The sequence below is a fragment of the Limulus polyphemus genome, unplaced genomic scaffold (assembly GCF_000517525.1).
Source record: "Limulus polyphemus unplaced genomic scaffold, Limulus_polyphemus-2.1.2 Scaffold5, whole genome shotgun sequence".
Classification (NCBI taxonomy): Eukaryota; Metazoa; Arthropoda; class Merostomata; order Xiphosura; family Limulidae; genus Limulus; species Limulus polyphemus.
In genome coordinates this window covers 2,297,803-2,312,436 of record NW_013665615.1, presented here as the reverse complement: position 1 = coordinate 2,312,436, position 14,634 = coordinate 2,297,803, and the positions used below count along the sequence as shown (strand labels likewise).

Here is a 14,634-nt window from a genome sequence, read left to right as displayed (position 1 = left end):
ACTGTTAAACATCTTTTCTCTTTACATGAAGATATGAAATGAATGAAAACAAAGACTTATGCCTTAGACATCAAAAACACAGTGAAACAGGATTGTATCTTAAGCCCATGCTCTTCAACATGTACTTTTCATTATTTGCAAATACTACCCCGATCTGTTTCTTATATACCATATATACAACATTGATTACTGTTACAGGTTAATTAAACTATCATTTAACATATCTAGACTAACAATACCACTAATATAAAGGTTTTCCATCTTTGATGAAGTTAGAAATGAAACAAGTACTTTTAGAGTCATTAAAAAAGCTATATTTATGATGCTTTATAAGTACAAAATGTAACACAATGCTGCTATGTGGACATAGAATAATTGACATCTACAAACTTTACGCTTCAGCTTGTCCCCATGCATGGTTATATTGTCAACAAATGTTACATGACAGATACAAATATAACAATTTAATGTCCATTTGATGACTTGGTAATATTAATTTTTTAATTCGGCACCCCAAAATTGACCAGAAAAGTCAAGTTATCACCTTTCACCCTAAAATGCCATTAACATTACTGTGCAGGATGTTTTTGCCATTTTTTGTCCAGTCTAGAGTGAAATTACATTTTTTGTTATATGCAATCAAACATGTCCTTCATGATGGTATTTTCTTTCAGATATAAAAACAGCATTTCTAGACTACTATTATATTAAAAATACAATTTATAGCTACAAAATTTGTTGACACTTTATGAAATAAAAGGTGTTTTATTTTATGTTTCACATTCAATAACAGTTTTTCGTGTTTTTTTTTTGTTCAATAAGGAAACTACAACAAAGAAAGGAGAAAGGTCTAGCAGTACAGTAAAGTTCATGAAAGGTTTTTGAAAAAAAATGACACAGTTGAAATAAGTTTCGTACAATGCAACAATAAAATTCACAAGACTGTGTTTTATTCTCTTGCATCAAAGTTAAGAAAGAATAAAACAGTGAAATTCAATGGGATCTTATAGATTTTTTTATCAACATGAAATTCTTTTGTATCATTGTACTCCTGTAGGAACAGTAAAATAAGCCCTGATGTGATAAGTGTATGACAAGATAAATTAATATTATTATGAATCGTCAGATTCAGTCTTTACAAAAACTTATTAATAAAATGCATAAAATCATTCTATTATTTTATAATTTGAAGTTACAACATTTATATAAATGTTTTTGTTGTTAATTGTATAGAAACAGTTTTTTAAATATTAGACACTGCAAATTCAAGTATAAGTCATTTAATGAATATTTTATGTTAATGAGACCATGATTGTCTATAATGTGTAATAAAAAATTATGAGTGCTAATTTTGGTATGAATATCTCTGTGTAGCTTGTCCGTGATAATGCTGATCTGCGATGTGAACTACCTAAATTGGAGAAACGGTTGCGTGCGACCATGGAGAGGGTCAAGTGTCTGGAGACAGCACTGAAAGATGCTAAGGAGAGTGCTATGAAAGACAGAAAGAGGTATTTTGGTTTCATTGCAGAAACCCTTCAATATGTTCTCCATTATTCTCAATTAACATAACAAGCCTATCTCTAAATTAAACTACAATGAAAAGCATTATCTGTGATTGACAGTAACCTGTACACTGACATGCATTTTATTCAAGCCACTAATGTTTTATTGTTGAACTTTAACTGCTGGCCTCTCCTTAACCCTTTCGAGATGGGTCATAGGTGAAAAGCCATATCATCTCGTTTGTTGACTAACATTAAAAATTGATTAAAAAATGATCAAAAGATATTTGAAAATTAATGTGAAGTAGATTGAATGTAAAAGAAGAAAGTATCCATGCTTATTAGGAATTTGTCATTTTTCCTGACATTGAGCATATGCAACACTTAATAATTAGTATGTCATTAAACCTTTAATCTGTTTGTTTCCAGATATATAAGTGAAGTAGATAGAATCAAAGAGGCAGTGAGACAGAAACATTTTGCCAAAAGAGGACATGTCGCTCAAATTGGTGAGTTTTTAATGAAGAAAATTATTTTATTATTAGCCCTTAACACATTTAAACTTTATGGATTTGATTTATCTTATAATTTTATTGAATTAAAAATTGCTAAAAAATGTGTTATGATATTCTTCTTCTTAAAGTTATGTTGTAATGATTTTATTTTTGTAATCTTATATTTAATTTGTGTCGTAAAGGTACATGCCATTGCAGCATATCTTCAATCATTGAAATGTGCTATTTCTACTTTTTAAAATGTCACTCAGCCACTTCATAAAAGTGATTGTTTCAAGTAAAGTTTGTATGTATTTTGAACATTTTTATTTCCCATCTTATCATTGTGTGCTGGAAACTGATCTACTAGAGAGACACTTCCAACATACACTAAGTCCCAAAGTGCTCTTACCTCTACTACTCTTATTCTTCTACAGTATTACACAGAAGTTGAGTATCACCTTTATTTTTTCTAAGTGAAGTTTGTTGTATTCTGGCTGTCTCTTTTTCTTTTTAACAATATTTGAAACAACATTAACCTTGTAAGAAGGTGTGGAAGTGATCCTGTTGTGACATTGTGTCATGATATTACTGGTACACATTTTAAACAGCTGTTAGGGAAAACAGAACAATTATGGTGGTGCATGCTTTTGTATCATCCTATGTTACTGACTAAAATATGAAACAGCCAGAGAAGTCAACATTTTCTTGTACAGAAAATGTATTTCCAACATGTACTTATCTCTCACAAAGCTATGTTGATCCTTGTTTACCTTCTATAATTGTTTAAAAAATTTGGCTACCAGCACACCAGTCTTTATACCTCATCAGTTTCACACCATTACTGAACATGTATATATCATTTGACTACTCTTCCCCCAATAGTATTGTGCCATCTATACTGATGCAGCTAGCTCCCTCTGCTATTACCACTCAATCCACACTTTCTCAATTGGCATGACTTACTTTAGATGTGTGTTTAAACTTTCCAAGTGTGATTAAAAATTTTGCTTGTGACTTGTTGCCATTTCTGATGAAGTTTATTCACCAGTTTACAATTTTCATGTTTGATTTTCCTTTGTTTTCAGTGGTTTACACAGTTTAGTATTCAAATAATTTCTCGTTTCTTAGTTTACACATTCTGATTAGGAATTTGGGGTTTAATGTGATTGACTCTGAAATCCTCGCGACAAGAGATGACACACATGGCATGACTTTTCAGGATGCGGGATCGACCTCATCTGCTGAGGTAGTACAAGCCTTGGTATGCAGGCAGTTAGTTCAGGCAATGAATTTTACTCCTTTTCCACCTGAACCTGTTTCTGAAGAATACTACCACCCAGATAAATATAAATTTTCTGGCACCTTCCTTGTTTGCTCCATCACATTCTACATCCAGTTGGGAGATATCACCTTCCACTCTTTTCATGCAACTGGTTAATCAGGTTTGTCACATTTTGAGTATTTCCCCTATTGCTTAGGATTCTTACCTTCCTGATTGCGTGAAAATCCATCTTCAGATTATCATATTTTTCCCCTTCACCCAACATAAGTGTTCTTTAGCAGAGATTTTCTGACCAACTACAGTTGGGTGTAGCCATGCCCTGTCCTTGTTCGTTGTATCAATATGCTTTTGCTTACCATCAAACCGTGGATCCTCTCTTGGATTCTCAATGTTTGGATCCTGTTCTTCCCCTGTGGTGCTCGAATCCTGGGATTTCAATCCAATTTAATCAAGCTCAGTTTTCCAGGATTTATCCTGCACCGATCTCCCTTTTACATTATGTCCCCTCCCTCTAATTAATGTCTGAAGCATTTTCAGATGATCTCCGGACCCTACTGTGGGCTACTATGGCTCATTTATTGACCTCCACTTTTTCTCTCAATACCTGGCTGTTGTGTTGTTGGGATTTGTTTGGTAGGGATACATTACTTGAGGGGGTGCATCTTCCCCTTTCCTCCCTGCGGGATATCCGTCAGGTCCCATTTCTATGTGAAACCATATCTGGAGGTCATTTAGATTCCTTGCAATACTGAATTGATGTGGTTAGGTTACATTCTTCCTTATCCTCCTTGGCCATATTTGTTTCTTTCTCCTGTTCCCTTCCAGGATTCTCCTGTCCTGGTTTCATGTCATCCTGCTTCCACACCCCAACCTTTACTTTTCTTTAGGCATTCCAGTGCTTATCCTTGTTCTTTCCGCATCCATTCAGCCAGAAGCCAGTATTATCAGTGATATGACAGAGGTTTTTTATCCAGTGGGGCCAGATTGCTCCACTTTTTGGCCATGTGGTGGCACTTCACAACAGATCCGTTGGTTCTACAGCTTCTGTTGGATAGTTTCTGCTTTTGGTTTCAGTCCCCCACCCCTTTCCCCAATTTACTTTTCCCCCTACTCTGGATCTTCCTTTCTTAGTCATCTTTCCAAAGTCGTTCAAGAAGAGTTCCTCCACAAAGGAGCTATCAGGAGGGTGTTGCCTTACCCACTCAACCGGGGTTTTATTCCTGCCTCTTTGTTGTCCCCAAGATGGGCAATTAGAGACCAATCTTAGACCTGTCCTAGTTGAATTCCTTTCTGTACCCCCCCTGCTTCACATTGGTGGGTGTTTCCCTTGGACACTGGATGACCAAATTCAATGTGATGGATACCTATCTTCACATTCTGAATACTCCAGAGTTATATCATTTTCTTTGGTTCGTCCATGAGGGTCGTTTGTTCCAGTTCAGGGCACTGCCAATCGATCTCTCTTCGGCTCTGTATGTGCTTCTTCAAGTGGTTCGCACGTTTGCTCATCACCTTCACTTGCTGAGTTTTGAAATTCACTATTACATGGATGACTGGCTCCTGCTCACCTCTTCACGCGCTCAGTCAGACGATCACACACATTTACTTCTCCAGAAAGCAGCATGAGTAGGTTTTCTGATAATGCTGGAGAAGTCTATCTCCCCCCCCACACACACAAAATTCCTGGTTCATTTGTGGGTTTTCTTCAATTCACATCTCAGTTGGGTCCAGTCTTCTTCTCAGGGATATGGAAAGAGGGATATGGACTCTTACCTCTCATTCTCTCACGGCACAACAAGAGGTTCTATCTCTTTTGGGGTTGTGGGCTCCCCTGGAATCTCTCACATGTGTTAACTTCAGTGGAACTTCTCCCTCGATCTCTTGGACAATCCTGGTAAAATTCTTTCCACGATCAGGGCCGACCTTTCATGGTGGTTTGACAGGAACCAGACCACAGTGGGGTTGCCATTCCTCTACTTCATCCAGAGTTATATCTGTTCACAGATGCATCTTTGGTTGGTTGGGGGCTTTCCTCAACTCACAAGAGATTTCTGGTCTGTGGTTGTTCGAAGAGTCTGCCCTCGATATAAACATTCTTGAGCTCTAAGCAGTATGTTGGATTTTGACCCATTTTCGTCCACTACTGAAGGGGTGGTGATTATGGTACACAGACATCTTCACTTTCATAAGTTATATCACGAAGCAAGGTGGAACCAAATCCAGGTCTCTGTGTTTTCAGATTCTGGATCTTCTTTTCTGGGCCCACGACTCACGATCACCAAATGGTGGTCTTAGCTTGTCATGTTCCTGGCGGTGTGAATCTTGTTACCAATCATTTATCTCGTCTCAACCAGGTTCTCTCCATGGAGTGGTCCCTCCATCCACAAGTCTTTTGGTGAGTGTGTTCTCAAACGAGAACACTTCATATCCATGCCTTTACCATTCGCTGAAACACCAAACTTCCTTCCTTTTGGTCTCTCATCCCACACCTATCAGCTCTGGAAGTAGATGCATTAAGTCAGGATTGGAGGGGACTTCACTTTTATGCTTACCCTCTGATCCAACTCCTATCCAGAGTTCTATTCCTCAACCAGATCACTCTTTCTCTAATCCTCCTTGTTGCTTCATATTGGCCTGCTAAACCATGGTTCTCCCTGCTTTGGCCTTTAATTGTGCAACATCTCCTGTCTCGGTCACTCCTCCGTCAACCTCGATCGGATGTTGTTATCCCAACGTCACCAAACTCTGTCTTCGCACTTGGCTTTTGTCAGGTCCATTGCCTCAGCCCAGGGCCTGACTCCTCAAGTCATGTCTTTCCTTTCCCGAACCATCAGACCTTCATCCTTGACTGTTTACCAAAGGTGTTGATCTACCTTCCGACTTTGGTCTTTTTGCTGTGGCTTCTGTCCTTCAGTCCCTCAGCTTTCCCAATTCTTCACCTGGTTGTTTGACAATGGTTTCGACTGTATCTAGTTATCAGGTTGCACTGTCAAACACCTTCTATTTCTCTTGGTTCTATAAGGTTTTTTACTCCCCTGTTAATTCCCTTCTTTTCCATTCCTTTCATATTGTTCATTCTCTACGTTCTTTTGTTTTACCAGATTGGGATCTTAATGTGGTCCTATATGCCCTTTCTTTTTCTTCCTTTGAACTTCTTGCTACATTTTCCTTGTACCATCTTTCCCTTAAGACATGTTTTCTCCTCCTCCTTGCCTGTGATCATCGCCATCTGGATATTTATGCCATTAATGTTTCCAACATCCTTTATCATTGCTCTTATGTTTTCCTCTACCCTGAAAGGTCCTTTCTCCTCAAGACCTATGTTATCTTGAAAGGTGGTTTGGCTTTCTCTCCCATTCCTTAGCTTCAAATTTCGAACTGTAATCCCGCTCTGATTCGGATGGGCTTCTCTGTCTGATTTGCTACTTGAGGTGTTATTTGTCTTATACTGCCACCTTTCAAATTTTGCATTCCAAACTGTTTATACCCTGTAAACCTTCTGTTTTCCATGTTACTTTCAGTGGCTGGATTATCCTCAACCCTGAAAGGCCCTTTCTCCTCAAGACCTATGCTGCCTGGAACATTGGTTTGGCTTTCTCACCCATTCCTTACCTCCAAATTTCAAACTGTAATTCTGCTCCGATTCAGATAGGCTACTCTGTCTGATTTGTTCTTTGAATTGTTATGTGTTTCATACTGCCTCCTTTCGAAGTTCTTGTTCCCAACTGTCTATACCCTGGAACCTTTCTGTTTCCCATGATCTGTCACCTGTTACTCTCACTGACTGGGTTCACCAAGTCGTAAGACTGGCGTATTCGGACTTATCCATGGAAGGTCACTGTCTCTGCAATGTCTATTTACATCAAATTTGTCATATTACTATGTCTTTTGGCTGCTCACCTTCACTGTCCTTTGGAGGAGATAATTTAGACTGGAATGTGGACTACCCCCAATACCTTTGATGCATATTATCTGCACGACCTGGCTGTTTCTTCTTCTGACGGATATAGTCTTCCTCCTGTGGAGATTCTACACACATCCATTTGCCTTTGACTGGTGTAAATCTTATCACTTCCTTTCTTTTATGTTTTCTTTTTAGCTTCCCTAATCATAACATCTTTATGGATCCCACCTTGTGACAGGTGTTGCCTGGTTAGGTATGCTTTACCTCAGACCTACACTAGTTTAGAGTAACTCTGTAATGCTCATTGTTGAGATGTGGTGTTTCTGTCAGACACTGGCCACTTACCCAGTGGTGTATGTATATATATATATACATCTACTAGACATCAATCAATTTCAATGTATGACGGACCATCACTCATGAGTAAAGCAGTAGGGGATTTTTGCTGACCCTTTGATTGCATGTATCGGAATCAATCTGCTTTTCAAAATAAGGAATTGCGGCCATTTCTCAGTCTTCAGTGTGGACCCCCCCCCACTGGACCTCACAAGACAATATAACTTCATCAATTGATATAATTGAAGGACCCTACTAGAGTTTCCCCTGGATGTTTTAGCCTGGGTAGACCACTCTAGACAATTTCCTTAATTAATGTCTTCATGTATAGATCACACAGTCCTCATGCCCTAGCCGCATGTTGTTATTCTGTTTTTCACACTAGTGCAGTATCAGGCACAATCCTGTGAAAAACGGTATAATTGTTCTTCAGCACCTCCAACACTACCATCACTTGTCCAGGGCTGTAAGTATTATTACTGCATTCACTTGTGCCTGTTTGTTCTTCTTCTTCCCAATTCTGCCCATTTTGTGTTAATTTCCTGTTTTCTGGGCAAAGAGCATACCTGTTCCAGAAATAGTGCAGTACCCCACTGGTGTGCTTCATTTTCATCTTGTAGCACACCTGTTCATTGTCAGTGGTTGCTTTCCAGTTGGGTTTGATATTTGTATGCCTATACTAGTCCCTCCACCTTTGCAGTATAAGATTCTAGCTTTGTGTGAGTAGAATCAATGTTTCAGAAGTTAACATTTTCTTACACTGAAAATGTATTTCTGATAGGTACTTCCCACCCTTCTTCTCCACTGCCAGTGCTTTTTGTTAATACCTGCCAATTGTTGATAGTGAGGATTGAGTGGGAATAGAAGAGGAAGCTAACTGCACCAGTGTAGTTGGTGCAGTAGTATTAGTGGAGAGAAGTCACATAATATATACATATTTAGAAGTGGTGCAAAACTGATGGGGTATAAAGACTGGTGTGCTGGCAACCAAAATATTTTAAACAATGCATAGAGGGCAATCATCAAGATAGCTTTGTGAGAGAGGTAAGTACCTATTGGAAACACATTTTCTGTATAAGAAAATGTTAACTTCTCTGGCTGTTTCATATTTTAGTCAGTAACATAGGATGATACAAAAGTAATGCACCACCATAATTTTTCTCAGTTTTTCCCTAACATCTGTTTAAAATGTGTACCAGTAATATCATGACACAATGTCACAACAGGATCACTTCCACACCTTCTTACAAGGTTAATGTTGTTTCAAATATTGTTAACAAGAAAGAGACAGCTAGTGAAAGACAAACTTTACTTTGAAAAAATAAAGGTGATACTCAACTTCTGTATCATGGTGTAGTAGAATAACTGGAGAAATATCATTTTAACCCTCTAAGTGTCAATGCCCTAGTTTTAGGATGTAAGTTTAATTCATTATAAATTAAAAACTTAGTAGTAAATTGTTTTAAACTTTTCAGATTACACTAACATGGAAGGAATTATTTTTGATATAAATGAATCTCAATTTTCCTATATGTCTAAGTTCATCAACCACTTCACACTTAGATTTTGTTGATATATTTGCACAATTAATTTGGCACGATTGTTTTGTGCTCAGTTACCTGTGTGCTGCCTTAAAGGATTGCTACAAAATTTATTTTTTTTACCAGATAGTGTTTTCATGTTTATATGACATCTCAAAAAAATAGGTCTGGTCCTGGGATAAACAGTATTTCTTTTTCTTTTTTTTTACTTCCTGTACATCTAGGGATTTTAAAAATTGGTTAAAAATCAAATTTCTAACGAATTACAAAGACTACTTCCTTTATTTTTAGCAGCTACTAATGCTTTTTGTTTTAATGAATCATCTTAAACCTAGTTAAGTATCTTAGAGACTTGACTTTGATGTATAATGACTGAGAAGTATAAAATATGAGCCTCAGTCTGCCCTAATGTACTTACTTAAGTTAGGTTTAACTTTTATGTTTGAGATTTATATTACAAAAGTAACAAATAACTTAAGGAGAGAAGTTTAATACTTTATTTAACATCAAGTCTTTTACTGTAGTATATTTAGCAGGAAGATTAGTAGTAGCCATTATTTATTTAGTGCTTGTCTGGGCTGTACAGTCCTGTGTATTTATCTAGCAGTCTTGTAATTTATATTAGAATAGTATGTTTTAATGAAAATGTTAGAGAATCAGAAAAATCCCAGTTAATTTGCTTTGTTTGTTAATGGTACAGCAATGTTCTAGTGCGGAAATACATTGCTGGGCTAGTGTTATATATACATATGGCTATCCATTTTTGCTTTGTTTTTCTAAATGCTACTGCATACTTATATTTGTTACAATATGAGAGTAAGCAGTAACATTCTAATTATTTTGTATAGGTTATTTGCTGCTCAAACTCTGCCTAAAAGAATGTAATTTTATTTTATATCCTTAATAGCTAAGCCGATTCGAGCTGGGCATCATCCTGGAATGTCCAGTGGGCAAGGAATAAGAGGAGGAGGAGGGATGGCCATGGAAAAAATGTGAGCAACTGCTTTACCTTCATATCATCACTGTCAGTAGTTAGTGTTGTGAAAGAGTTTATAATGTAATTAAATTTGCACTTCACAAAAATCTAACCTATATAAAAGCTAGTGTGTGTGTCACGTCACACTTGATTTCTCAGAATATTAGTAGTCATAAAAACCAAAATTCATTTATTCAAATAGAATAGTTCGACTACTGTTTGCCCATTATGATTTTAGTGATGAGCCAAGTGTATAAAGTTTATCATGAAAGTAAAAATATTGATTCGTTCCCGAATTAAGCTATTTTCTGTTATATCATCAACATTTTCAATAAAAAACAAACCTCTTTAACCAATGGAGACTCTAAATTAAGAAATCAGCAAATATTTTTCTAATTTTGTTGTTTATGCATTGCATTTTATACTTTCAGCACATAGACTAACAACAATATTAGGTTATACTTTTTTTGCTAAGCAACATGACATAAAAGCCATTGTTAAAATGTAGTGTTACCAAAATGCACTGATTGTTTTATATATTAGAAGTTGTTAATCTAACTGATTTTTACCAATAATTATTTTATGAATACACCATGAATTCATTTCCTGAAAAGAAATTTACTGACGTTTGACTGCCTCGACTACACTTTTCTGCCTCTTTTTTGGTTAGCTACGAAATGTGAGGTTAGGGTATACTATGGGATAGGGGTGGTAGTACTTGCCCCATCAAAATGTTGGGCTATACGCTAGTCTTTTAAGATTTATCAGTCACTTCTTTGCATTGTGTATGTTTTTATTTTGGATATTAACATTATAACTTTGCCAGCCAAAGTGAATGGTATATCAGTGAAATATATTGTTTTGAGTTATTCATGGACATCAGCTAAAAGTAATATGTAAAAAGTATTTCAGAAAAATATTAGCTCATAAATAGTAACTATTGAAATATTTTAATGGAGAATATGTACAAAAGTATTCAGTTTCACAAATTTTATTGTTAGTATCAAAGTACCATGTACTTTTTGTGTGACCAAGAGTAAATTTACTATTTAATGTTAATATGCTACATAATTTGACTTAACATAAAATAACTGTAATAATTTAACATTTTATTTAGTAGTGTTGATTCATTTCTTGACATATATCTATATATATATATATATATATATATATTATTTATACTGCATAGGGCTATGGGTGGTATGAATGCTGGGGAGTCGAGAACTATTATTGGAGGTGAGGCTTCCTAAAGTGTTTCAAGAAATAGAATCTTTTTCTTGATATTAATACACAGGATAGATCTGCTTTCTATGTTTTTCCATTGGAATGTTTATTCTTTATTGTGATTGTTCATATGACTTTTACTAATGTTTCTGAGGTTAACATCATATTTTTTTCACTGAAAACTCATGTGACATTTGAATTAAGATTTGTTCTTATTTCTACCAGAAAATGCAAATAGAAAAACCTATTCAATTTAATAATATCCATTGGCATTGAAAAACTTATCTTTCTGTGTCATTTAGTTAGATATTTTAATGAGATGGGTGTCAATATGTTTAGAAAGTTTGTCAGTTATGTCAAACATAAACATATAGGAAAAAACAAGACAGCAAAGTGGAATGTGGGTAGTTGATTGAGAGGAGAGGTTTTGCCAATAGTAGTTTTCATTATTCCATGTATGACAACATTTAGAAATTTAGTCTTCTTTTGAGAAGTACATATAAGAAATTGCATAATTTTATTAATTCTATTGTTTCAAACCAAAACCATTACTGTTATTATTATTCTTACATGTAGCTCTTTACTTGTGGCCTTCTTTTTTCAGTAAATACAGCAGTTTGTTAACTAAATAAATTAAATCAAAAAGAAGCACATTAAATAGACTTAATTAACTATGATGTGAATATCGTAGTTTAATTTTAAGGACTTGGATTTGCCTTAATACATGACTAATTATATCTAGCTGTGATTATTTTTAGGAAAACCAGTGACTGAGGTAAAGAAGAAAGCTTCTACTACTCCCAAGACCCCCAGTATTTCAAAGTGTAAGTTAGATTTTATCCATATATTTTTAGGTTATAGTGAAAGATAGTTATGACTGTTTATTGATTTGGTATTACTCGTTCCATTAGAAGTCTTTAAACTGGATACAAACTATTTAAGTAAAATTTTTCTTTATACAAAAGTATTTTGCAATTCCATATTATTATGGTTAATATGATAACGAAACTGAATTTTTATTGTAATTATCAAAGTACATAGTCGTGTGTTAAATATAAATAATTTCATATGCTTTTATCTTGTTGCATTGATAATGTAGTAACTTAAGTTAATGGTATTCAAACCAGCTGATAGTGAGTAAGCAAAATCATATAATAATAAACAAAATGATAATAACGAATAAGTTTTTATATTTTAAAATGTTTGGTATTAATTTGCAAAATACAAAATAAGATAGTAAGCAAAAGATAATGTTATATTTTGATACCAAACAAAGCATTTGTAATTTGTTTTTTGGTAAGCAAAGCAAATTGTCTGGTGGTAATAAATGCATGGTATGATATTTACTTAAACAAGTTGGCTTTATAAACAAAAACAGGTGTCTGGTATTAAGCAGTGTATATTAATTTGTCATAACCAACACAGTTCTTAACACTGCATGTGGTTGGATCAGAGTGCACATGTCATTATCTTTTATATAGAGTTGCATTCAAAATGTAATCAAACAACTTAATTATAAATGAATGTCAATAAGCTTAGCCTCAAAATACAGTTTATAAATCAAATTTTTATATTATCCAAGTTTTATCTTCTTAACTTTAAAAGAAAATATTTAAATAGGATTCTTCATTTCTCTGTGTCACGTGACTTGTCTTGCCTGTTTTCTCCTTTGTAGATTTTCTTGATTCATTTATATGGTTTCAGTGTCCAACGAATTAGAAACACAAACTATAGGAACTGAAGGTCAGAATATAAAATTTGAACCTCTGTATTATCGGTTTGCTGAGATGAACAATAAATTTATCCAACCCACAAGTGAGGCTCTTCCCATCTATCATAGCTTTTAACGAATTATTGAAACCACTTATCCTTATTTGTTGGACATGTTTATAAGTAACACAAAGAGAAAATTTAAACATACAGTCCCCTTACACATTTGTTTAGTGTTATTAGTCAGTGACGGCAGTTCCCAAGAAACTGTTGTGTTGAATGAAGTTGGTGCTTCATGCAGTAATGAAAGTTATTTAATGTGTTAGAAAGCTTAATTTTACTAAAAATTATTTTTTTGTGAAAAACAGACTTTTAAGTTTTACTAAAAGCTTGACAAATATTGTGAAGAAACATTTAGTACATTCAATTATAGTATTTAAAGTTTCATGGTGACATATGTGCATAAGTTGCTGGTAAGTTATTCAGTTATATCATGCTGTACTGGATTGATAATGGTTTGTTAGCGAATCAGTGACGGCACATGAAGGAAACAACTAGTTTTTAAGTGCCTTGTTAGTAAAGTTTTATTAGTATATATATATATATATATATATAAAAGCTCCACTCTCTGTTTTTAACACTCGCTCTGTTGGTATTGTTCAAATTGGCTCAATGGTTAATCTCAAGTAGAACTTTTGTAGCTAAATCTTAGTCAATTTGAGATTTTTTTATAACTTTTTTAATCATTAAATCATCATTTTTAGATAAAATTGGGGATCATATCATGTTACCTATGAACATCTGTGTCAAACACAACTTAAGTATATTTTCAACCCAATAGAAATGAATAAAAACCCTATAACCCGAGCTCTTTCAAAAGGTGGACCTTTCTTCTTCAGGGGAAAACCCAATAGATGGCGTTACAATGTATTATTATTATTATTATTATTGATGTTTTTCAATTTAACACTTTCAGTACGGGCTCGATCCCTGGGATTGACCTCGTAACCATTTTGTGCTTGTTATAGTTTTCATGCTATAACTTTTAAATTAGTAAGCGTATGTTAACGAAGTTTGGCAGATTATCAGTAAACATTACAAATTTCACATGTGAAATCTTTATAATGTCCAGATAGTTGTCAAATGTTTCTTAAAAAAACTATATTTTATCTGTTATTTTCAGTAAGGAATCTCTGTACGGGTTTGGTAGATTGGATCGATCTCGTAACCAACATAAAAAATTAAGAAATGAAAATAAATTATGCCTCTTTCATTCTAGAATGACAACAAATTATAATATGAAAACATAAATATTTAGACTAAGTAGCTTAAATCTCATAACATTATACATTTATATATGTTTATTAATTTTATTATATTGACCTTTCAGCTGTGCCTGGCTAACAATACAGAAATTACAATGATGCGGCACATGTGCAGTCATGTTATCTTACCAATAACATAAAACTGACCTTTGGTCTGTACAAAGTAACTTGTCTTGGCTGTGTTTTAGTCAACTAGTATTTTGTAAAATACAGTCACATTTCAATTATTATACATTATATATGTATATAGCTTTTTGCTATTTTGAAACAAGTTCTTAAAGTTATTTTCTCTAAAACATAGAACAGTAAATAAAAAAAGTAAAGCAAACAATTC

General features: G+C 34.5%; 1 protein-coding gene across 3 annotated transcripts in view; it reads left to right on the top strand.

Moving 5' to 3' along the window:
- The window catches only part of LOC106473410 (kinesin heavy chain-like), a 113,044-nt gene that overhangs the window by 95,198 nt on the left and 3,212 nt on the right, over nucleotides 1-14,634 (top strand). For 2 of the 3 annotated variants that reach the window (XM_013934125.2, XM_022379848.1), the window contains 5 exons: nucleotides 1,375-1,511; nucleotides 1,935-2,014; nucleotides 9,973-10,057; nucleotides 11,231-11,277; nucleotides 12,024-12,089. In XM_013934125.2, the coding sequence (XP_013789579.2) occupies nucleotides 1,375-1,511; nucleotides 1,935-2,014; nucleotides 9,973-10,057; nucleotides 11,231-11,277; nucleotides 12,024-12,089 (415 nt within the window). The remainder of the gene's footprint in view (nucleotides 1-1,374; nucleotides 1,512-1,934; nucleotides 2,015-9,972; nucleotides 10,058-11,230; nucleotides 11,278-12,023; nucleotides 12,090-14,634) is intronic. The other variant, XR_002608989.1, reaches the window with a different exon arrangement.